This window comes from Otolemur garnettii, unplaced genomic scaffold (assembly GCF_000181295.1).
Source record: "Otolemur garnettii isolate 467f Iridium unplaced genomic scaffold, OtoGar3 scaffold00004, whole genome shotgun sequence".
NCBI lineage: Eukaryota > Metazoa > Chordata > Mammalia > Primates > Galagidae > Otolemur > Otolemur garnettii.
This window is the reverse complement of record NW_003852399.1, coordinates 44,589,296-44,612,772: the sequence shown is the minus strand read 5'-3', so window position 1 is coordinate 44,612,772 and position 23,477 is coordinate 44,589,296. Positions and strand designations below refer to the sequence as shown.

At 40.3% G+C, this 23,477-nt stretch overlaps 1 protein-coding gene across 1 annotated transcript in view; it reads right to left on the bottom strand.

The window, feature by feature from the left end:
* Window positions 1-21,768: 21,768 nt before the first annotated feature.
* MRPS28 (mitochondrial ribosomal protein S28) overlaps window positions 21,769-23,477 on the bottom strand; it is a 114,201-nt gene continuing 112,492 nt past the window's right edge. Inside the window, exon 3 of the mRNA XM_003782576.2 lies at window positions 21,769-22,057. Within this exon, the coding sequence (XP_003782624.1) occupies window positions 21,889-22,057 (169 nt within the window). The 3' untranslated portion in view covers window positions 21,769-21,888. The remainder of the gene's footprint in view (window positions 22,058-23,477) is intronic.

Below are 23,477 nucleotides of genomic sequence, written 5' to 3'. Positions count from 1 at the left end.
TCTTTCATCCTCCTATACAGAAACTCTACCCCTTAAGCAGTAAGCCCCCATTGTTCCCTCCCCCTAGCCTTCTTCTTTCTTTCTGTATGCATTTGACTATCCTGGGTACCACGTTTAAGTGAAATCAGGTAGTATTTGTCCTTTTGTGACTGACTTATTTCACTTGGCATGATGTCTTCAAGGTTCAGACACATTAGAGCATATGTTAGAATTTCATTCCTTCCAGAGGCTGCATCATACTCCATTGTGTGGACATACAGTTTGTCCATCAATGGAAATGATTATTTTTTAATAAGCACACCAGTACTTGCACACAAAAATGATACTGTCTTTCAGAATAAAGCACTTCAGAAATTTTACACTTACTCAGTGATGACTTTCATCATGGGCTGAATTGTGCTTCCCCAAATGCACAGGTTGAATTCCTAACTCCCAGGACCTCAGAATGTGGCTGTATTTGGAGATGGGGCCCTTAAAGGGGTGATTAATTAAAAATGAGACCATTAGGGTAGGTCTTGATCCAATCCAACTGGCATCCTTATTAGAAGAGGAAATTTGGACACATAAAGAGACACCAGGGAGCTTACGGATCAACAACCGTGTGAAGACACAAGATAGAAGGCAGCCATCCGTCTGCCAGCCAAGGAGGGAGGCCTCGGGAGAAACCAAGCCTGCTAAAGCCCGATCATGGACGTTGTGCCTCCCAAACTGTGAGAAAATACACTTCTGTTCTTTAAGCCACCCAGCCTTGTCATAATTTTGTTATTGTAGCCCTCACAAACTAATATAACTTAATATAAAAAACTGTCCTGGTGCTTTTGCTGGAATTGCCTCAGAATCAGTTGAAGCCCATCCCAACCTCAGCCTTGTGACTGTACAGTCACAAACATTGCTCAGCTTGATCACTAGCTTTCTTCATCATACTTTGTTTTAAATGACTTTTGACTCTTCAACAACAACAAAAAAAATTAAATCTTCTCCTAAAGGATAAAATGCCTTCTACTGACAATATACAAAGGAATACTTGGCCAACTTTGAAGACAATTTCGGAAGGAAATTGCTTTGAGCTAAAGCAGCAGAGTTGAAAAAAATCTACCATGGTAACTTGCACAGGAGAAGACAATACTCATTACAATAGATATCCGTTATATTCACTGAAGGAATCCATTGCTTTATATTGCTGCCTCCTCTATCTAAATTTGTGTGTGCATTTTGGAACTTGCCTCACATTCTCTTTTCCTTCAGTAGCTCACACTTTTCAAAGAGCTCTATTACCTGACTTTAAACCAAAGCTGCAGAGCCTCTGTTTCCTTAATCTACAGCTGGATTGCTTTGATACTTTGGTCAGAAGGATCAGCTCTCCGTGGGGGTCTCAGTGCACAGGCAAGCTCCAGCACAGCCCTCTCTCCCCTCCTGGCAGCTGGAAGGTGCGAGTCATAAGGAAAAGTCTGTGTGACGCGGAGAAGAGAGCGAATCTGAGGAAAGAACTGAATTGGAACTTCAGACCTTACGTCATTACATGCACTTGGCTTGACGGGAACTTAACATTTGTCAGAAACTTTCCAAAAGGCTTTCAGTTACATTATCTTGAAAAGTTATTTTAGAAGGAGAAGGTCGGAATAAGAATCATAGTCAATTATAAAATTGCATCCATCTCCAATCTTTATCAAGGGTCCTTGTCTGCAAACATCCTGCTGGAAAAATTTCAAAAGTGACACCTACTAGAATCATATTCATTTTTTTAAAAACAAAGTCATATTTCTCACCGGGCTGAGCTCCTCTGATAAGGTCTGTGCTGTCTTTTCCCATTCAGTGCAGTCCGTGGGGCCCAGTCGGTGCTCTAACTGCCTTTCACTAGGTTTTCCTTTCTTGGATTCCAGTGTGCACTATCCTCTCTCGTGTTTCTCATTGCTGTCCCATTCCCACCTGATTTTCCCACATTCTCTAATACTCGTGTTGAAATCCAGACTTTTAGTACAATTTTGTTTATGGCCAGAATAGGTTTTATCTTCACTACAGCTCTGCATTTGAACTCATAAGGTGGATTGAGAACTATAAAAAATAAATAGATGCTATATAAGCCTGAGTTTGGGCCCACAGCTAATGGGATTTGGATTTGGTCTGAAGCTCTTTCCCCTCCCCTTCTAGATCATCTCTCTCTCAGGGAAAGAATGGCATCATAGCAAGGGAACCAGCCACATAGCTCCTTTAATCTTTGGTGTCACTGGACTTCAAGTTACCCCTTCAGACTTCAGATGGCTCATGAAATTAGGCTAATACAAGAGAACTCTCTGAGTTAAGAAAAGAAAGTCCAGTGCATGCTGATAACTCCTTTACTCAAAAAGAGTAAAAACAACAACAACAACAACAACAACAAACAATCTGTTAAAAGACCTAACGTGTGTTGCCCTATCCTGGAGCTCTGTGTCTGGTATGAAACCAAACCAATCTAAGACATGTCTTATATAAAACTATTGTATGGGCAGGGACCAAGCATGATACCCATACAGTGGAAGAAGTTTAAACTCCTTATTCTTAGGATCATATTTTTCCAGTGAGCCTTGCTGTTCTAGCAGCCCACCGTGTGGGCCTGCAGGTGGGGGTGCTCCCTTTGCAGACACTAAAGCACTCAGGAACTTCTTGACAGTGCCTGGACTTGGCAGTCATGCCTGCTGAGAATGAGCTTTCTTTTTTGAGAACCGAGGAATGCAGTATGAACAATTTACCTCCTTTCTCAGGAGCTATTTTATTCCTCATTAATACCAAGAGAAAGGGCTTATAAGGGCCCTTGACATGTAAACATCTAATTAGGAAACTTTCAAAGCTGATACCATGTAAAATGCTCACATTTTATTTAAAAGAGAAAAGGAAAAAAAGAATTTATTATTATACTGCTAAAGAAGTCCTCCAGTAAAATGAGCTTCTTATTTGTACATTCCACTCGAGCCCGGCTAAGCCGGTTGTTCCTCATCCATTAAGTCAAATGTTCACATTCTTATTAGAAACAGTCCTTCCGGCTGCCAGTTACTCCTCCTGCTACTGTCTTAGCTGGGGTTTCTCTAGAGGAAGAGCCTGACACGAGCGCCCTTATGCAGATAGATTATTTGAGAGGTGAGACGAAGAGAGTAGGGCCAGAAAAAGTAAGCTGGCAAAGGGGAAACACATGACTGTGGGAACCAGGGGCTTGATTTTCCTGGGACCACCTGAAAAGCTCAGTGAATGCCTTCCAGAATTGTCCCTTGGAAGATAGGAAGCAGGTCTGTGGATCCATCAGCTGCCTTCCTCAGGAGTGTTACTTTCCTGATCTATGTGTATGCCTGGGCCAAGCCAACCCTCCTCAGTATCTGTGATGCCCCAGTATAGAAAGCAAAACCCAAAGGCACATGTCGGATCTATTAGTATAGAGCATAAATGTCTTAACACAATAATTAAGTAAATGAGATGAGGTATATATTAACCAGTGTGATGTAAGTGTTCCTAATTCTATATGAAATCAGCACATTGTGCCCCATAAATGCATTAATGTATACAAGATCTATGTGTTTATGATTTAATAAAAAAAAAAAAGAAAGCAAAACCACATGCCATATTGGTTATCTATCACTGCAGAAAAAAAACACAAAACAATTATTTCATAGATTCTGTGAGTCAGGGATATAGGAACAGCCGGGAATCTCTGGCTCAAAATCACTCGTGTTGCAGTCGGTGTGTGTCAGGCTGAGAGGCCATCACTGCACGGCAGCTAGCCTCTTCAAGAACAAACGATCCAAGAGAGAGCAAGGCAGAAGACACAGTATCTTTTGTGACCTAGCCAATAGGATGTGTGCTGTTTGTCACACAGACCGACACTGAGGCAGTGTGGTAAAGGACTATACAAGAACGCGAATGCCAGAAAGTGGAAAGAATTGGAGACGTCGGGGGGCTGGACACCACATGTGGGTGGGTGCTTAAGGAGCAACTGTCAGCATAAAATATACCAAAACTTACACAAAACTGTTGACACCAATGTGGCTGACACAATACGTGAGACCACAAGGATATAAGTTACAATACTCCTGATGCCTGTTTGAGATATGCCCCCAGCATGTCTCCTTACCCCTCAGATCCAAGCATTTCCTTGGCTCCCCAAGTTGAACCCAGAAGGATGTGCAATCCAACAAATATCTCAGAAAATACTGATGTGCAAAGTGATCTAGAATTCGAAAGCACAATATATGGTTTGAAATGGCTAACATTTTCAATTGATTTAATCATTTAGAAAGTTTATTTCCTAGTTTTCTTTTACTCTCAAGCTGCAGCAGACAGGCTACAGAAGCCAACACATAACTGTCTGCATTTTGATAGGAGAATAGAACAGGTCAGATGCTCCAGCTTTACGGAATAGGACAGACATCACTCTAAAGGAAACAAATCTGTGTTAAACATGAAAGATATATATAAATGAATCTCTAAGTATAAACGTTTTGTGAGGGAATAACACACAAGAAATAGGATTGCAATCCAGGACATACACACAGAGTAGGGTGGCCTCTGATATGGCCAGGAAACAAAGGAAAAAGTTAGGGTCTGTTGGAGAAAGAAGAGGTTATGCAAGTTGTTTTGAAAGACAGCTTACTAGTGCTGGCAGGGTCTTACAAGAGCTGGTGAGTTCTGATTGGCAAGTGTCAGTAGTTGCTAGGTAGGATTTGTAATGTTGGTGTTACAGTTAGACCCTTGTAATTTATGATTGCGTTTGTGAGACAGTTGTTGAAACAGGCAATTGTTCTTGTATAAGTGACTATCTGTCCTCGTGCCACTAGCTGCCATTTGGAAACATTTCTGGCAGAACTTGCTGTTATCAGGCAAGTCACATATGAGAGCCCTCCCATCATGGCCTTCCCTGGATCCATTTGCTAGAGTTTGACACAAGTGACTACATTTTGAATGGTACAACTGTCACAACATGAATGTTGGTCAAATGTATTCATTAAAAGGACAAGATTCATTTTGATTTAAGTCCAGTTAACATTGCCAGAGACTCCTTCAGACTGTCAGGACCATAGAGGTTGTTGAGCACATGCTCCAAATTCATGACTGTGGGGTGACCACCTGGGCTCCAGCGTCAGTCCCTATCTCCACTTTCCAGGCAAGGGCAGGACACAAAATAAAAGTAATATGTATATCAGGGAAGAAAAGCCCCAGAACCACCCAGCAGACTCCACATACATTTTTTTTTTTTAATTAGAACAATGTCATATGATTATTCCAAGTTGCCAGAGATGATGGGAAGTTTTTTTAAAACTGGGCATCAAAATTAAGTTGTGTTAATAAAAAAAAGGGGGATGCTGGATATTGGATGGCCAATTAGCTGTCTTTGCATGAAACCCAGGGTTTATTGTCATTATTGTTTTCCAGACAGAGTCTTGCTCTGTCACCCTAGTTAGACTGTAGTGGCATCATCATAGCTCACTATAAGTAACCTCAAACTCCTGGGCTCCAGCAATCTTCCTCTCTCAGCTTCCTAAGTAGCTGGGACTACAGCTGTGTACCAACATGCTCAGTAAGCTTAATTTTTCCTCCCTCCCTCCCTCCCTCCCTTCCTTCCTTCCTTTTTGTAGAGACAATATCTCACTCCTGCTGAAACTGGTCTCAAACTCCTGGTCTCAAGTGATTCTCCTGCTTCAGCCTTTCAAAGTTGTAGGATTATAGGGTTGACCCACCATGCCTGGCCTAACCCAGGGTTTTAAGTCTCTTCTATGGACAAAAATGCTTTTTATCTACACCCACCTAATAGGAAAAAGGAGCAAAGAGATCTTGAGCCACCAAACAACCAGAGCTAACCATTGGTTAGCTCTGTACTCATCAGGTGAAAAAAGATACCCCTCTGTGGCTTCACCATGCTGTTTTTGGGTTTTCATTGCATGTGGTTGAATTCAATCCTTCACAGATACAGCCCACAAAAATAATTTTATATCATTGTGTTGCGTTGATTGTTAAATTTAAAATTGATTCATTATCTTCCAATAAGTGGCTTCAAAGTTGTCAAATGTGTAAAAACCACCATTATCAATCTTATTCTAAAAAAAGACAAATGGCCCCGTGATAATACTGACACTTCTGAACATTGTTGGTTTTTCCCCTGTCCCTTCCATTGGCTGGTGTGTGTAAGCTCTCACACACCCTTGGGACTTCACAAATGACAGGCCTTCTGTCTAGACGCCACCTCCTCTCCCTACCCCACCCCCAGTTTACCTACCATCTCCCTGGAGAGGCTTTCTCTGACTCCTCCACTCTAAACCAAGTCACTCAAGTTACAGTCTGAGAACCTTTCTTTCTGGAGCTTACCAAATTTATGCAAAAATATCTGTTTTCCCACTGAACTGTGAGCTACATGAGGTCAGGAGCTGTGTTGGTTGTGTTCACACCTGGTCCCCAGAAGAGTGACGGTCGAATGTTATGTTCACACTATCTTTAAAGGAAATTTAGACATCCAAGTAGAATGGTCTCATCCCAAGGATATACAGAATTTAGAGACTATCAGAGATGATACCCCTCCTGGATTTTACTAATTGAAAAGTTTAAGCTTTTCTATTTGTTTCTTTTCTTTCTTTCTTTCTTTTATTTTTTTATTTCTCATTGTAAGCCTCTGGGGACAGGAATGTGTTCAGGAATGATGAACACCACAAAGCAGTCTGGGCAAACTTCCAAGCTGCCCAGGCAATCAATAGAGTTTCCAGGGGTGACAAGCCAGGTTCAAAAAACTCTCTTAGTCACTCTAAACAGTAGGAAAATACTGATTGTCCTAAGTTAAAGGTGAGAATTTCCTAAAGCTTTTTCATATAATTTTTTAAGGCCTGCATTTTCAAGAGGTAAATACAGACTAGAAAGTGTGTGTTTACACTCTGGTGGCAAAGCAGGCATCTGAAGAGCACTTCACTGCGGTGACGCTTTGCTCCCAAGCTATGTTTTGTTTGCTACAACATAGCTCCAAGTTATTTGGCTCTTCAGAAAGGCACCATTCTCCTTCTGGGTTCTATATGAAACTGAAGGTAAGACTTCAAGACTAGGTATTTGGAGAATACTAAAACATGCACCAACCCAAATTAAAAAAGCAGGAAAAACTGGAAAGAAATTCAGTAAGTTATAAGAAAATTTGAACATAAAATGTCTGCTTTGGAAAATACATTACTGTTTGCTGCTTATTCTACTTCTTTTCTTTAAGCATCTCCTGCAATGGAAATGCCCAGAAAGGACTCCTGCCTACATAGAAGTCTCGTTCTGAGAGTCTCTTCTAGCCTCTTTCTGGGGCTAGAAAGACATGGAGGCAGGAAGTGGGAGAGAGAGATGGGAAGGCAGAGGTCCGCCCAGGCTGCACTTCCAGGCAGCTACACACTGCAGGGCTGAGAAGTCTTAGTAAAAGCAGGCAGGCCAGAGATGAGGGTTCTGAAATATTTGGTTGCTTATATATTTTCAGACCACTCAGGTCTCAAAAGAGTCAGGTGGAAAGAATTTTACTGAATAAATAAACCTGTGACTCAACAGTGATTTAATTCAAGCTAGTAATTTTTTTTTTTTTTTGAGACAGAGCCTCAAGCTGTCCCCCTGGGTAGAGTGCTGTGGCATTACAGCTCACAGCAACCTCCAACTCCTGGGCTCAAGAGAAGTCTCCTGCCTCCGCCTCCCAAGTAGCTGGGACCACAGGCGCCCGCCACAATGCCCGGCCATTTTTTGGTTGCAGCCGTCATTGTTGTTTGGCGGTCCGGGCTGGGGATTTGAACCCGCCACCTTAGGTGTACGTGGCTGGCGCCTTAGCCGGTTGAGCTATAGGCACCGAGCCTCAAGCTAGTAATTTTATAAACTGCTTCGCTTTCTACTGGAATTGGGATATAAATCCTAATAAGCAGGATTTATAATTCTCAAACCATATACAGTAATGGTCTCTGCTCAAAGAGCAGAGATTATCTCTTATGAAATTTATTTAATGGATAGATGAATGAATAACTAAATAAAATGAATGTAAAAGTAAACTATATGAAGAGGGCTAAAAATCATCTTACCAATCAATTACTCGTTATTTGAGAGATATGCACTTTAAGGGGGGAAAACATTATATATATATATGTTTTCCTGTTTTTTAATGTAACCTAAATACACTAAAACTATTGTGAGAAAATATTTTTAAAAACTGATGATACTTTTCAGTGCTGTTTAGACAAGAATTTTTGAAAGGTTACTAGTAAGTTAGCCACCACAGAGGTGCTCCATTATAAAGAATTGACCAGAAAATAGCAGGGACCTAGAATTCATAAAATAATAATTAATGGTCAATTCAGCTAAATTAATAATACAGATTGTACAGTTTTGTACTTTCTGTATCCCTATAATAAGGGTAAAAGACTTCGGGTGCAGAGAGATGTTGCCTTTGCCAGGAACAGAAATATCTTTGAACACTATTCGGACTGGAAAGTTATCCAATGGGGTCAGAATAGCCATGAAGAAGTTATGACCTTATATTTAAATTCACTTTCAAGTCTGCAAAAACAAGGTGTGTTGTGGCCTCCTCCATGTACCTCCTGGGGAATCAAACTCACAAAGCTGAACTTGAGGTCAGAAAAATGAGTAGCGTCCAGCATACAGCGTATCTCAGTGCCAATGAAGTATCCATGATCGTTCAAAAATGCATTCTACTAGTGCTGCCATTGAACTACAACTTGGAGTGGACATAGCACAGAGCAGTTCTACTTCTCTGTTCTGAAGTCCTAATTGGTAAATAAATGAATAAATCCCTAGAACTTTCCTGTGAAAACACAGGGTGCCCTAAAAGTTGCCCCTAAAATCACCATACGTAGAGAAAATGGGAAATGGAACTAAATGTGCCATTATTTATGAAATATTAATTACAAAATTTCTCAAAGAGGTGGCCAACATGTGGAGACTATTTTGTAAATATTTTGTAAACTGTTGTGATTTTACACCTTTGCATTTAAGAAGGCTGCCCCATGTGGGAACATGGAGTCTTAGCTGAGCTTCTTTCATAGCTTGCTTCTGTTTTCTCCTTTAGTTAATAGCAGAAATGTTTCGCTGGTCATGTCACAGCTTAATCTGTGGGGCTTGGGCTAGAAGAAACACAGATAGAACTCATGGCAGTTTTACTGTGTGGATGGCGCCATAGGCACACGGTCTGAGTGACACTGTTTTGTGTATATACATGGAGAACAGCTTAACAAGCCCGTTTACCATGACAATGGGGGCATATGAGTGGTTCTCAAACCAAAGAGCAGAGATTATCTCTTTGTGAGGACAAATTTGATTAAGAGGCATTCCTTGGGCACCTTTTGTGGTATTGAACAGGGAGCTGAATGCTTAGCATCAATGTAACCATCTTTTCAGTGGCCGTGAAGAAAAAGCTGCCTGTTAACACTTAGGTAAACAATATCTATGAGTGATGGAGGGAAAAGTACTCAGGCAGGAAAGCAATGGACATTGAAAGTCTGTAAGATCTGCAGGCGATTTATAAAAAAGTCAGGATGCTCAAAAAGAGAATGGAATTCAAGGCCCTCCCTCTTCAGTTTCCTCAAACTCCCCATGTCCTTAGACTCCAGAAATTCTTCCCAGGTTGCAATGAATACAGTGAATATCTAATGTTTGTGCCAACCAAGGAGAAGAGCGTGGTTAACACGAAATAGGAAGACATTCTTTAAAGTAACACAGAGTTGCTCCCCCATCTCTTCCCTGCAGGCCAGCAAAAGGCCAGATATGGAGACACAGGTCCAGCAACCAGCTTTTCGCTCTTAGAAAATCACCAGGAGGGATGAACCAGACTCAGATGAATACATGAAATCTGGATACACTAAATCTATTCATGTGATATTGCCTTTTAATTTTTTAATTTCTTTTCATTTTTAATAAAGGAAAATCTTTTACTATCTCTTCAAAGCCTCTAAAACAAAAGTGGTGAAACAGTCGCTTACCCTGATACTCAGAAAGCCTGGAGACACGAGTGTAGCAGAAACCCGGGGTGGGGAGGAGACTGCAGAAGAGAGGAGGGCGGAAAGGGAAGGAAGCCAGGGGATTATTCGCACCCATCTCACTGCTGAAAATGTCTGCTTCTTGCCCTGGGGATCAGTTTGCAGAACATATTATCCTTCTCTTTTGACAGAAGATCTTGTAAAACGATGGCCACTGAATAAACTAAACTACATTCAACAAATACCGATGAGTATTCTCTATGTCTTTTGATACTGTGCTGGCACAGAATCAGAAACCAAAATGAGCAAAACCCAATCCCCATTGTCGAGACTTCTATAGTTTATTAAGAAAGCATACAATAGGCTTGGCACCTGTGGCTCAAGTGGCTAAGGTGCCAGCCACATACACCTAAGGTGGCGGGTTCGAATCCAGCCCAGGCCGCCAAACAACAATGACGGCTGTAACCCAAAAAAAAAAAAAAAAATAGCCAGGCGTTGTGGCGGGCACATGTAGTCCCCGCTACTTGGGAGGCTGAGGCAGGAGACTTGCTTGAGCCCAGGAGTTGGAGGTTGCTGTGAGCTGTGGTGCCATGGCACTCTGCCCAGGGGGGGATAGCTTAAGGCTCTGTCTCAAAAAAAAAAAAAAAAAAGAAAGAAAGAAAGAAAGCATACAATAAACTTCCTAAGAGACAAACTACAAAGTACTAATTAGCTTCAAAGCAGAAGTAATCAATTCAACTATCTGTATTTACTTAAGGCCTAGGATATTTTATTGGGATACTCTTAAAGTTGATTTTTTAAAAATCCAAGTTATTACCTTATTAGTTTTGTGCTTATGGAAATAAGGGGCAAGGCTTTGAAAGAGAAAAGAGATACCTGCAAATTCATGCATTGTTCTACAATTCTACAAAATTACCCTCAAACCCTCTTTTAGGCTACCGTAAAGCAAGTGTATAAATTGGAAAAGTACACTGATATCAATAAAGGTTACAGTGGACAGCAGAGGAAAGACATGGAAAATATTTAAGGCAAACAGAAGAACTACAAAAGGATAGGTATTCAGAGTCTTTTAGTAGATAGGCAAAGCGCTCCCTCAGGCAGATTAAGAGGAACATTTAGACAAGCATGGGAATTACTGGAAGAAGCAGGTACACTGGCAGAGATAAAAACTATCAGCTGAGACCAAGGGAGCTTGCAGGAAACAAGTCACAAAATTTCAAGAGTGCAGTGGGCAGGAGCCTCTGGGTAGGAGCTAGCAACAGCCCTGCCCGCCTTAATAATCCCTGGGAAATCACATCATCACAAAATTGTTTTTCATAATGGTGGCCCTGAGTCATCAAGGAAAACTTTAAATCCTGTTCACTATTCTCTACTTTAAAAAGCAGGAAATGTTTTGGGGCCAGGAGACTACGTAATGCATTTTAGAGTTTTTATAGGCAAGATTTGGTTGTGGAGACATTTCACATATTCCCTAGGAACTGAAATCTCTCTGGTGAATCAGGGGTTTACAGTGTTCTTGACCAATAAAACGCTCCTTTAAAATTTTTTTCTAATAGCTATCAACCATTTAGCATGTCACCAGAAATAAAAGAGATTATATTTTCCATATATGCCCACCATCATTTAAAAACACTAAATTTGGCTTATTCTGGGAAAAGCAGTTTATGTGGGATTTATATCAACGGAGAGGTGATAAGGAGGAAGGTGACAGCATAGAAACATTATGAAGAATATGTGGTGACGTGGCACCTTCACTAATGCTGAGTGTGAACTGAGACTGCAAACAGATTGGGTGGTGGAAGGTAGACAGAGGCATGACCCTGCAGGTGGGTCATGGGGTAGGGAGAATAGGTGAAAATCGTCCTGACACAGACACGACAGGGGCTTTACCTAACAAATGCAAACATTGTAACCTAATTGTTTGTGCTCTCATAATAATCTGAAATTTAAAAAAAGAAAGAAAGAAAGAAAATTGTCCCCCATGCCTCTGTCATTCTTCAATAGATGTGAAGCTTACAGTGGTCTGTCTCAATGGGAATATTCTGCTCAGGCAACACTTTGGCGGATAGTCCTTGTTTATGTCTTTCATATGGAGGAAGATGGCACAGGAATAGGAAATACACTTGAGAAACCGGCCCTTACAGAGGTGGGAGAGAGAATTCTTAGCTTTCCCTGGGCTTTCTTTTCCTGGGCTTTGACTTGGATCTGTGTAGATACACTTGAGATACACGTTTTTTGAGGGAGCATCCCTGGTAAGAACAGAAGCTGGTTTCTGTTCGGCTCCTACAAAGATGAGCAAGCCTTATCTAATTAACGGGAGCTCTTAGTTATAACTCAGTTCTGTGTCCGTGTCCCTTTAATAACCACAGAACCTTGGTAGAGTCTTCTTACACCTGACACGCTCTTTTCAAGTGGTCATCCAGGCCACATTGCAAACATCCATGACTGATAACGACCTGCCTCCCGAGGTAGTCTTGGAGAATTATTTAGAAGATAATCGTGTTAAGTTAATTTGTTTCATATGAATAAGACTTTAGTTTCTGACTTACCAGAAGAGCCATCTTCAGAATTACTCTCCTTCTTGCTCTTTGTGGAATAATGTCTTTTCAGGTTCTTCTGGTTCCTGCTTGCACACTTACGATCTAACATTCAAGTTAGATTATGTGGAGGCTGATGATAATAGGCATTTGGTCGATTTTCCAGTCACTGCAGATTTTGTTAGTACCTGCCCTAGACGGTAAGTGGGAAAAGAAGAGCTGTTAACAAGGATTCAAATGACCAATGAACCAGAAATTTTTTTTGTTACGAAAGTCTAGGCATGAGATTACCCTAAATTGTCATCTATTTTGTGGCTCTATTTAAACAATTTACTAGTATATTGGGCATCACTAAATATATCTAAAAGATAGTTCTGCAGCAACATAACTTGGACTTAGCATTATTTCTGACCAATAAAACTTGCAGCATTTACCCACAATCCTTGTCCCAGTTGTCTGCCTGAGTGGAATTCCCACTCCTTTTGGTATGGTTTTGGGAGCGGGGACATCATCTTTATCTACTGGCTTCTGTGGTATTTACTGCATCTAAAATGAAAGCTTCTGCATTTAAATGTTGCCTGGAAAAAACACAGTATCCTGCTTTCTTTTATTCATTCATTTGAAGTAATTATTGCTATCCCAGTCTCATGAGCATTTTTCCCAAACCATAATGATTTGAGACTTATAGAGTCTGGTAAAACAGTTGGGTGGGTTTTTTTCAGGGAGGCAATTTTGTGAAGCAAATGGTAGTAATCTGAACCACTTTTTGGTTTCAAAAGATTTCGTCTGTTCACAGGACAATTTTAGGGTCTATACAATGTCTTACCTGGAGGCCAAGATCCTATGTTTAAAATCCCATTTCTCATCTCCCACATGCAGAGTGCAGGTATGAGTCCTGAAAATCAGACACATTATTTTGTAGAGTTTCTTTTCCTACTTCCTTGGCTAAGAGTGTCTTTGAATTCCTTATAATTAGTTTAAAAGAAACATGGAAAAAAAAGTTACAGTCTTTTCAAATAAACTACATGTTTCCCTTAGGAATTTATACTAAAATGTGTATTTATTTTTAAAAACCAAATGATATGAATATAAGAAATGCAATACTGGGTCAGCCCAATGGTCTAACCAGCCTGTGGTTTCGAAGTTTCATAGTATTTCATTAATGTTGGCCTCAGAAGTTTTGGGATGTATTTCAAACTCCTTGGTTTCCTTTAATATTCAAATCTGGACTTACCATTCATAGATTCATCTAAACTTTTCCTGAACTTATTTATCTCCTTATTTAGTTCCTACCAACTATAGAAATAACAAGTCCCACAATGGCAAAGGTACTATACACTGTCTACCATTAGACTATAGAAAAGGTATTACATTAGGGGAGTGACGAATTGAGATGGATTATTCAATCTATCACAGTTGTACTCATGAACAACTATTCACACCCCTTCCACATGCAACACTCTCTCACCCTCAACCTGTGACCACCCCTCCCCCCAAACCTCAAGTCATGACATCTGTGTGAAGTCCAGGATTTTGTGATCTACATCAGGACCAATTGCTGCTACTTTGATCCAGAGACCTATAAACTGAACAGAAATTATCTACCTCCTACGTACCTTTGGTAGGCAGCTTCTAAGATGGTCCCTGATGATCCCTTGCCTCCTGATATTTGTAAGCTTGTGTTATCCTCTTGCCATGAGTAACTCACTTCTTACCAATAGAATATGTCACTTTTGTGATTAGGTTACATAAAATAGTCTATCTTGCTAACAATCTCTCTCTCCTCTATATCCCCCCTCTCTCCTCTGTCTGTCTTCTCTTTCCTCTCCTCTCCTTCCTCTCCTCTCCTTTTGTCTGTCTCTTTTGCTGATTCCAATTAAGCAAGGTGCCATGTTGAGGAGGCTCACATGGCAAGGAACAGAATGGACTTCTGGCCAATTGCCAACAAGGAATTGAAGCCCTCAGTCTAACAGCCCTCAAAGAACGGTATCTTTGCATCTATGTTACTGGATTTGGGAATGGATTCTTCCTCAGCCAAACCTTCAGATGAGCCCTTAATCCTGGCTGACAACTTGAATGAAGGCTTGTTACAGATCTTGAATCAGAAAACCCAGTTAAGGGTTCCTGGAACCTAGACTCACAAATACTATGAAACAATAAATACATGTTTTTTTAAATTGCTAATTTTTTGGGTGGGGGCAGTTTGTTACTTAGCAATAGATAATTAACTAGCAAAAGACAATTAGTACATCTAATGTACAATGGTGGAAAAGGGACAAGATAACTGTAACAAATACTTCCATCTGAAAAAGTAAAGAATAGGCAGGCACATACCAATCACTGGCCCATAGCAATTCTGAAATCCCATTAGGCAAATCTTGTAGGAATCCCTCTTAAGAACTAGTGGTCCCCCTACCCTGCAGTAGGAATGTTACTGGATTAGACCCCTATTCTGCTTCCCAGGGGTAGCCCTCAAGTCATTTGTCTCCATTGCTCTTGGCTCTGTCCCATTTCATCATCCCTCTTGCTCATAATGAAGAGAATACTAGAGAATATGGCATTGTCCGCTGAGCTCTTTCTTTCAGACCCCTTCTTGCCAGTAAAAAGCTGAGGTCCAAGGTCTGTTTACACTGTGAACAGTCCCAGTCTCTTTTAGATTGGAAGCACTTTTGTCAATATGAGTCTCTCAAAAACATTGAGTGTATTCTATTTGTTTGATTCCAATGAACTTCACGTGCCAAAAGGCACATCCACAATCCTTCCTAAGATAAACTTTTATCTCTCTCAACTTAATTACCACTACTTTGGGCACAGTCAAGCTTCTGTGGGACTTTGTCCATAAGATTTCTGGGAGTTCTTTCACCATCTGAGTCTACTAGACACACCTTTGTTCTTTCAGAAGCCTTAACAACAGACGTTACTACTATATCCAAGATATGATCTTTACCCCAAGGTCATATCTTACAACAGCACCATGCATGTCACTTTGCTTGACCTTTCCAGAGTTCATTTGGTTCTTTAGTACATTATTAAACGCACATTATACTTTTAACATTCCACCTAAAATGTCTTGCCCAAATCTTTGTTAATTAGGTACATTGTTTTGCCTTCCAAGTCAGCTCAAGTGACAGTTTTACCAAATGTTTTGCTCCTGCATAATGCAGGCCATTATTTTTCTTATTTCCTATAATAATTTATTTGCTGCTCAGCACTCAATCCCAGAATCAATGCCACTTCTGGGTATTAATTTATCAGCTATTGTTGCTTAACAACCACAACAATATCAGTAGTTTGCAAAAATAAGTATCTGTTGCACTCTGGTCGATAGATTCAGATGGCTCTGCTTCAGGCGGTGGGTCCATTAGGCTTGGTTAGTTTGAGGGTCTGTGCAAGAAAGCAAGGCCAAACTCAAAAGCACACCTTAGCCTCTCTCATATCACAGACACTAAAATCCTACAGACCAAAGCAAGTTACATGACCAAGTCCAAGGTCAAGGGGCAGGAAAGTATATTTCACCATCATGAGATCATGTTGAGAATATGAATATACAATATTACTACACTGGAGGAAAGACCTGGGATTGATAATTCCATCTATCAAACTAAGTAAAATTTTATTTAAAGAAAGGTTTCTATCCCTAAAAATGTTTTAAATTTCTGGCCAAGATGATTTGTAGTTTTGGGAACCATGAAAACAGAACATTTGCATGGGTAGGGGGTAAATCAGTAAGAGTAGAAAGAGGACAGTTGGGTTTGGCAAGCACTGGAGTGCTGACATATTTCACCAAGCACCTGGAAGGAGGGCAGAGAAGGCAGAGAATGCAGCACAATTAACGTGTATATTCAGAATTAACTCATTATTATATTACAGGATACTGCATTTTTTTTTTCATGCCATCAGTTTTTCAGGTCAGATAGACTTATTCAATTGTAAGTTCAAAATGTATTCTAGTACATTAATGTTCATAGTAGCATTATATGCAATAGCTAATGTTCACCAACAGATGACTGGATAATCAAAATATTGTATGCATATATATATATATATATACAATAAACTATTATTCAGCCTTAAAAAGGAATGAAATTCTGATACATGCTACAATATGAATGAACCTTGAAAATGTTATGCTAAGTGGAATAAACCAGGCACAAAAGAACAAATATTGAATGATTCTACTTATATGAAGTATCTCAAATAGTCAAATTCATAGAGACACAAAGTAGAATAATGGCTAGGAGGGGCTGGAGAGTGGAGCAGGATGGAGAAATATTAAAAGGTTTCAGGGTTTCAGTTTGGGCTGATGAAAAGTTCTGGTGATGGACAATATTGACTATTGCACAATGTGCATGTACTTTGAGAAACTGAACGCTTAAAAAATGGCTACAAAGGTAATTTTTATGTTGTATATATTTTACCACAACTTAAAAAAATACATTGGCTTCATAGAAAAAATATACATGCCAAAGCTAACTACTATCCTAAATAATTAGGATAATTTGTACTGTATTTGTACTACTGTACCTGTCTACCACAATGAGTAATTAAAGAGTTGACCACAGTTCATAATTAAATCTTAGGTCAAATATAAATGATACTGGGAATAGACTCCTACAAACACATGTTAAATCTGTTATGACTGAAAATTCACTTATTTCAAGTCTATATTTTTGTTCATAAAACCAGGAGGCAAGTCAGAACTGTGACAGCCTTTTTAAGTCAGCACTTGTATGTCTGGAAATCGCAGTAGCGTTGTTAGATCTCTTCTGATCCAAGAAGTGTAGTTTGCAGACAGCCCCCAGCTGGTGTATCTTCAGAATCCACCACACTGTTGATGCTGATGTGACAGTCCCTGGGCATCTCTGGTGACTGAGCTTGGTAGGGATAGGAGTGATGGGCCATTCCTGTCTAATGGAGACCTCTCTTAATGGGCAGTCTTTGCTCTGGTGCTCCCCAGTAGCCTGGCTGAGAATTCAGAGCTGCACTGCTGTGTGGACTCTCCTCCCCCTACCCCCTTCTTCCTTCACAGGTGTCAGGTCAACAGCCCAGCTTGAGGTTCTCCCATCTCCTGCCCCCTCTCCCCTATAACCTTCACATAGCATTTCTGGTAGAATTGCACAACCGGGCTCAGCGCCTATAGCTCAACCGGCTAGGGCGCCAGCCACGTACACCTAAGGTGGCGGGTTCGAATCCCCAGCCCGGACCTGCCAATCAACAATGACGGCTGCAACCAAAAAATAGCCGGGCGTTGTGGCGGGCGCCTGTGGTCCCAGCTACTTGGGAGGCTGAGGCAGGAGACTCGCTTGAGCCCAGGAGTTGGAGGTTGCTGTGAGCTGTAATGCCACAGCACTCTGCCCAGGGGGACAGCTTGAGGCTCTGTCTCAAAAAAAAAAAAAAAAAAAAAAGAATTGCACAACCGGTCCTAGCTTGGTGTCTGCTTCTTAGAGCTGACACACAAATATTGTGGGATAAGTTTTGTTTGGCATTATGAGTTGACTTATAAAAAATTGTATTGACTTGAGCCATGCCTGTGGCTTAAAGAAGTAGGGCGCTGGCCCCATATGCTGGAGGTGGTGGGTTCAAATCCAGCCCTGGCCAAAAACTGAAAAAAAAAAAAAAAAAGAGCATTGACTTGATTCAAATAATTGCTTTACTTTAATAATATTAAAAGAATGAAGATTGTTCCCTGAAAATTGGTTCTCTCGGATATGTCAATCTGGCTGACTTGAACTAGGATAGTAGTTAGCTTTGGCATATATATTTTTTCTATGAAGCAAATGTATTTTTTTAAGTTGTGGTAAAATATATATGACATAAAAATTACCTTTGTAGCCATTTTTTAAGCGTTCAGTTTCTCAAAGTACATGCACATTGTGCAATAGTCAATCAGGCTGACTTATATTCAGCCTGATTTGTCTAGGCTGAATATAAGCTGGAGGCTTATATTTCATCAAGGCTGCCAATGGAGGACACAACACACCCAAACAAAGAAGTGAACCGGGAAAGAATGGAGAACAGGAAACTGAAATAGACTCATGTGGGGACCACAGATCAAAGCACCAGGAGAGCACCACAGAGCTGCTCTCTGTGTCAGGCTGGGAAACTGATGCTGGACTAAGGCCTCTTCTTAGGAATGTTTGGTGTTTTAGCTTTCTGGGGCTGCTCTAACACATTACACATTAAGGGTGGCTTAAAACAACAAGAAGTCATTTTCTCACAGTTCAAGAGGCCAGTTTTAAAATAACGGTGTCAGCATCCTGGATCCTTCTTAGGGACTCACAGGAAAATTCCACAATTTTCTCCTGGCTTCCATGGCTGCTGGCAATCTTTGCATTCCTGAGCTTGCGACAGCACAACTCCAATCTTTGCCTTATTCATGGCATGGCCTTCTTCCTGCATGTCTGGGTCCAAATTGGCCTCTTCTTATAAGGTCGCTAGTCGTACTGCTTATAGGATCCACTCCAGTCCAGCATGACCTCATACTGACTACATCTGCAAAGTCACTATTCTAAATAAAGTCACATTCACAGGTTCCAGGTAGACATGCCTTTTTTTTTGGTGGGGGAAAGATACTATTATTCACCTCTGTACATCTGGGAACTTGAATACAGATTAAACACTAGCCTTGAGAGGGGAAAGAATTTCCTGGTGGTGAGACTTTGAAAATAGGAATACGGGGTCTGGCTGCAGATCTGAAACATCAGATGGTATAGACTGCCTTCTTTCCTGACCACCCTTCCTCCACAATTAAGATGATTACTTAATTGATTCTTTGGCTTCCAGTCTTCAGAGCCCCATGGAACATCCAGCTTGGGAATGCACGTGTGTTGGTGCATTTTCCCTGCTCCTTTCCCACCCCGCCCCATCCCAACTACTTTTATAGAGGAAGGCAGACCCTAGAGTCCAGTTACCAGACTCGGGCTGTCGTGGAGACATGCTGAGCTGCACTACTGAAATGGAATGGTGGAGGAATTTAGGTTTGTTTCTCAGCTTTTACTCAATTCTTTTTATGTTGACCTCCCCATGACTCCTAGTTCTGGAACATTCAGAGGATTCTGCAGTAAATCATGGTGTTTTTCAGCTTTCTGCACCACCAGCTCAGAATTTGTCTATCTCTGTCCTGCTAAGTCAGTTTCTATCCTCCCATCTACTTTCCAGATTGCAAAATTTTGTTGCTGTTGTCTCTTTTCCTGTTTCTCTCATAGTTGAGATTTTTTTCAGTGTGAGTATCCAAATATCTATCTATCATCTATCTATACACCCATCTACCTACCTGTCTTTCCATCCACCCAATTCCCTTTTCACTGCAGTGTTAGTGAGGCTTTGGAGGGAGTGAAGTTAGATGAGTATAGTAATCTGACATCTTAACCCGGAAGCCCAGATTTAAAGCGATACCAGTCAACTCCTGTAATGTTGAGCTGCACAGGTGAAGAAATGAAGTAGATGGACAGATTTAATGAAGATTGAAGCTTTGCCAGGTATGAAGGGAGCAAGGTAACAGAACTTAAGGGTGCTTTATTTGCAAGGGAGTAATTATAATGATGTACTCTAGAGTCTAAAGCTGGGTAAGTAGGGTAGTGAGAGCATGACAGAGATGATGAATGAAAATCAGGGGTCAATGGATTGAAGTCTCAAAGATTTTTGAAAAAGTGCTCAATTGGGTACACAAAGTTAAGGGAGCAGGACAGATGGTGAGTGGAAGGCTGGAAATTTAGAGTTAAGATTTGGAGGACTATTGGGTGTGGCCTTGAGAAGGGGTGGTGTGGCAGACTATTTTCCAAAGATGGTCACAATCTACACATCCCGTTTGGCCTTCTATAATGTAACAGTGCCACACCTCCATTAAGAAGTGGAGTCTTATTCCTCCCTGTTCAATCTGGGGCTGGTCTTATAAAACTTGTCGATAATCAACTGGGTGGAAGTGAAGCTGTGTGACTTCTTAAGCTAGGTCCTCATTCTCCTGGAATGCTTCCTCTTGAGGGAGCCAGTGAATGGTGTGAGCAGTCTGCCATGCTGGAGAGGCCATATGTTGATAGCTCCAGTTGAACCTAACCTTAAGCATCCCTGCCAAAATATTAGACATGTGAGCAAAGCTGTCTTGGACTCTACTGGAACAGCCAACTAGGACCAATGAGTGACTTCAGGTGATACTATTAGGAACAAAACTGCCCAGATGAAGCCCACCTGAATTCTTAACCTACACAATTTAGGAAGTAGTGGCAAAATACCTGTGATTTCCAAGTCTTTTTTGTCTGGATCTCTCCCATGAAATCTAGACCTACGTATCTAACTGCCTTCAGAACACTTACTGAATAGCATGGCTAATAGACCTCAAGTTTAACATGCCCCAGGTTGACTTCTGGATACTTCCCTCAAGCCTGCCCTTCCCTATCCCAGTTAAAGGCAATTCAGTTCTTCCAACTGTGCAGGCCAAAAACCTTGGTGTCATCCCTTACTTCTTTCTTTCTCACACTCCATATCCAAAGTTAGGAAATCTCACTGGCTCTATCTCCAAATTATATCCAGATTACAACCACTTCTCACCATACCACTGCTACTACCTTAGTCCAAACCACCGTCTTCTTACCTGGATTATTGCACAGTCTCTTTACAGGTCAAGCTGAAGCTGCTCTTGTTCATCTTTAGTCTACTCAGCAACGTATCAAAAGGGATCCTGCTAAATATCAGCCAGAGTATATCCCTCCTCTGCTCGGAATCTTCCCAGGGCTCTCTGTAATAAATGCCACAGTGCACCTGTGGCCTCCCTCCCCTCTGTGCTCATCTCTATCCTCCTCTCATGCTTAGCTATGATGGCGTCCTCTCTGTTCCTTATCTGGATAAGCACAGTCCTGTTTCAGGGCCTTTGCACTGCCATTCCCTTTGTGGGAAAATTCTTTCTCAGAGATCTACATGGCTAGCTCCATACTTTCCTTCAGGTGTTATTCAAAAGTAACCTCCCCTGTGAGATTGCCCACACCTAAATTTCAACCTGCCACCGGGACAGCCATTCTTTGCTTTTTTCCTCAGCATGTATCACTGTCTAATATGCTACATACAGTATTTTACTTATTTATCCCTTATTTTCCCTAGGTAAGTGTAAGTGCCACAAGGCAAACAATTTTGTCTAATTTGTTTACTGCTGTTTAGCTAGGGCCATGCACATAAAGAACACTGACAAGTATTTTTATTGAATGACAGAATTTCTGAGCACAGTGTGTATGACCCCATTCCAAGGGAAACCAAAAGGCAAGGGTGGATACAGCTGAAGGAAGTTCTAACAAGAGATAATTGTAGCTTTCATTTATTACCTCTTTATTTAATCATTTATTCACAATATTCTCATGCATTCTTGATGGATACCTGTGTTTAACAAAGAAAGGGTGACTCCACTAAGCACAGTTCATTTATTTTTCACGACGTTCCTCTTTGGATTTTGAGTCTTTACTGTCCTGGAGTCCCAAGAGAACTGCATCAGCCTCTAGTATGGTTGTGTCTGTTGTTGCTCCCAGAAACCTAGATGTAAGTTCAAGATCTAACAGCCGCAGCCGGACCCTGGTTCCTTTTCGGTATTTCCTAAATAAGAAAAAAATTCCATTAATTCTGCATAGTATAATGTAAATGCCTAGTTTAAAAATAAAATCCAAATTCTATTTTTAATTTGTGTTGGCTCAGTATAATGAGGTTAACACTAGTATCTGGGAAATAGTTGTATTTGACATATGAGTGATTTGGTTATATAGGAATTTTTGTCTTAAAGTTGCCTTTGAAGATTTTATAACCACAATAAAAGTATACACCAAACTGAAATTCAGACAAGTCAGTTCTTAACACTGGCATTTATCTTAATATGTCATTCATTTTTAAAGTCAGAGAGTATCAAGGGGAGAAAAAGTTTTCAGATACATTTTTCCTCCTAAAATTAAAATATTCTTTTAAAGTAAAATTTTACAAAAGCAAATGGAAAAAGGAAAAAAAAGCCTAAAAAGCCCAAAGTACTCAGTATTTGGGACTGACTGCACCGTTATTAAAGACATAGTGCCACTTGGAAGAACCTGGAGGTCATTATGTGTAGTGAAATAAGCCAGACACAGAAAGACAAATGGCACGTGATCTCACTTATCTGTAGAACCTAAAAAGTTGAATTTATAGGAACAGAGACAAAGACAGCCCCCATGGTTATAAGGTCAAAGGCTATTGGTCAAAGGACACAAAATTTCAGTTAGAAAGGAGTAGGTTCAAGAGATCCAGTGTACATTATATGATTTTACCTAATAATGTTGTGTTGTGTGTTTGGAAATCCCCAAGAGAGTAAATACTCTCATCACCCATAATGGTATGTGAGGTAATGCATGACTTAGCTCAATTTAGCCATTCTACAGTGTGTATATATTTCAAAACATATTGTTCATAATATATTTACACAATTTTTATTTGTCAATTAAAAAAGTAGATAAATTAGGAAAAAATATAATACCAGTCATAACATCATGATGATTCAGTTTGGTCAATACAACATTTAAGTATTTTATAATACTAAATGAAAAGTGACATTGACTTGCCTTTCTTTCTTATTTTAAAATTTTAACATCAACATTATAGAAAAGCAAGAATAAATATACCACCACTGATTAAAACCCACAAATCTTTAATGATCTAAATATATACTTCAAATACTGTAATTTTGAAATTAAGATAATTTTATATAGAAGATGAAGCAATAAACTTCTCAAAACAGTCATAGGAAAATAATTTTGATAAGCCATGTATTAATAATGAATAGTTTCCACCTAATATTCGATGAGGTATTTTGAAGGAATTTATAAATGATCCATCAAGTAAAAATTTAGGTTATTCAGTCTTTTTTTTTTTTATTTTTTTTATTTTTATTTTTATTTTTATTTTTTTTTGAGACAGAGCCTCAAGCTGTCCCCTTGGGTAGAGTGCCGTGGCATCACAGCTCACAGCAACCTCCAACTCCTGGGCTCAAGCGAGT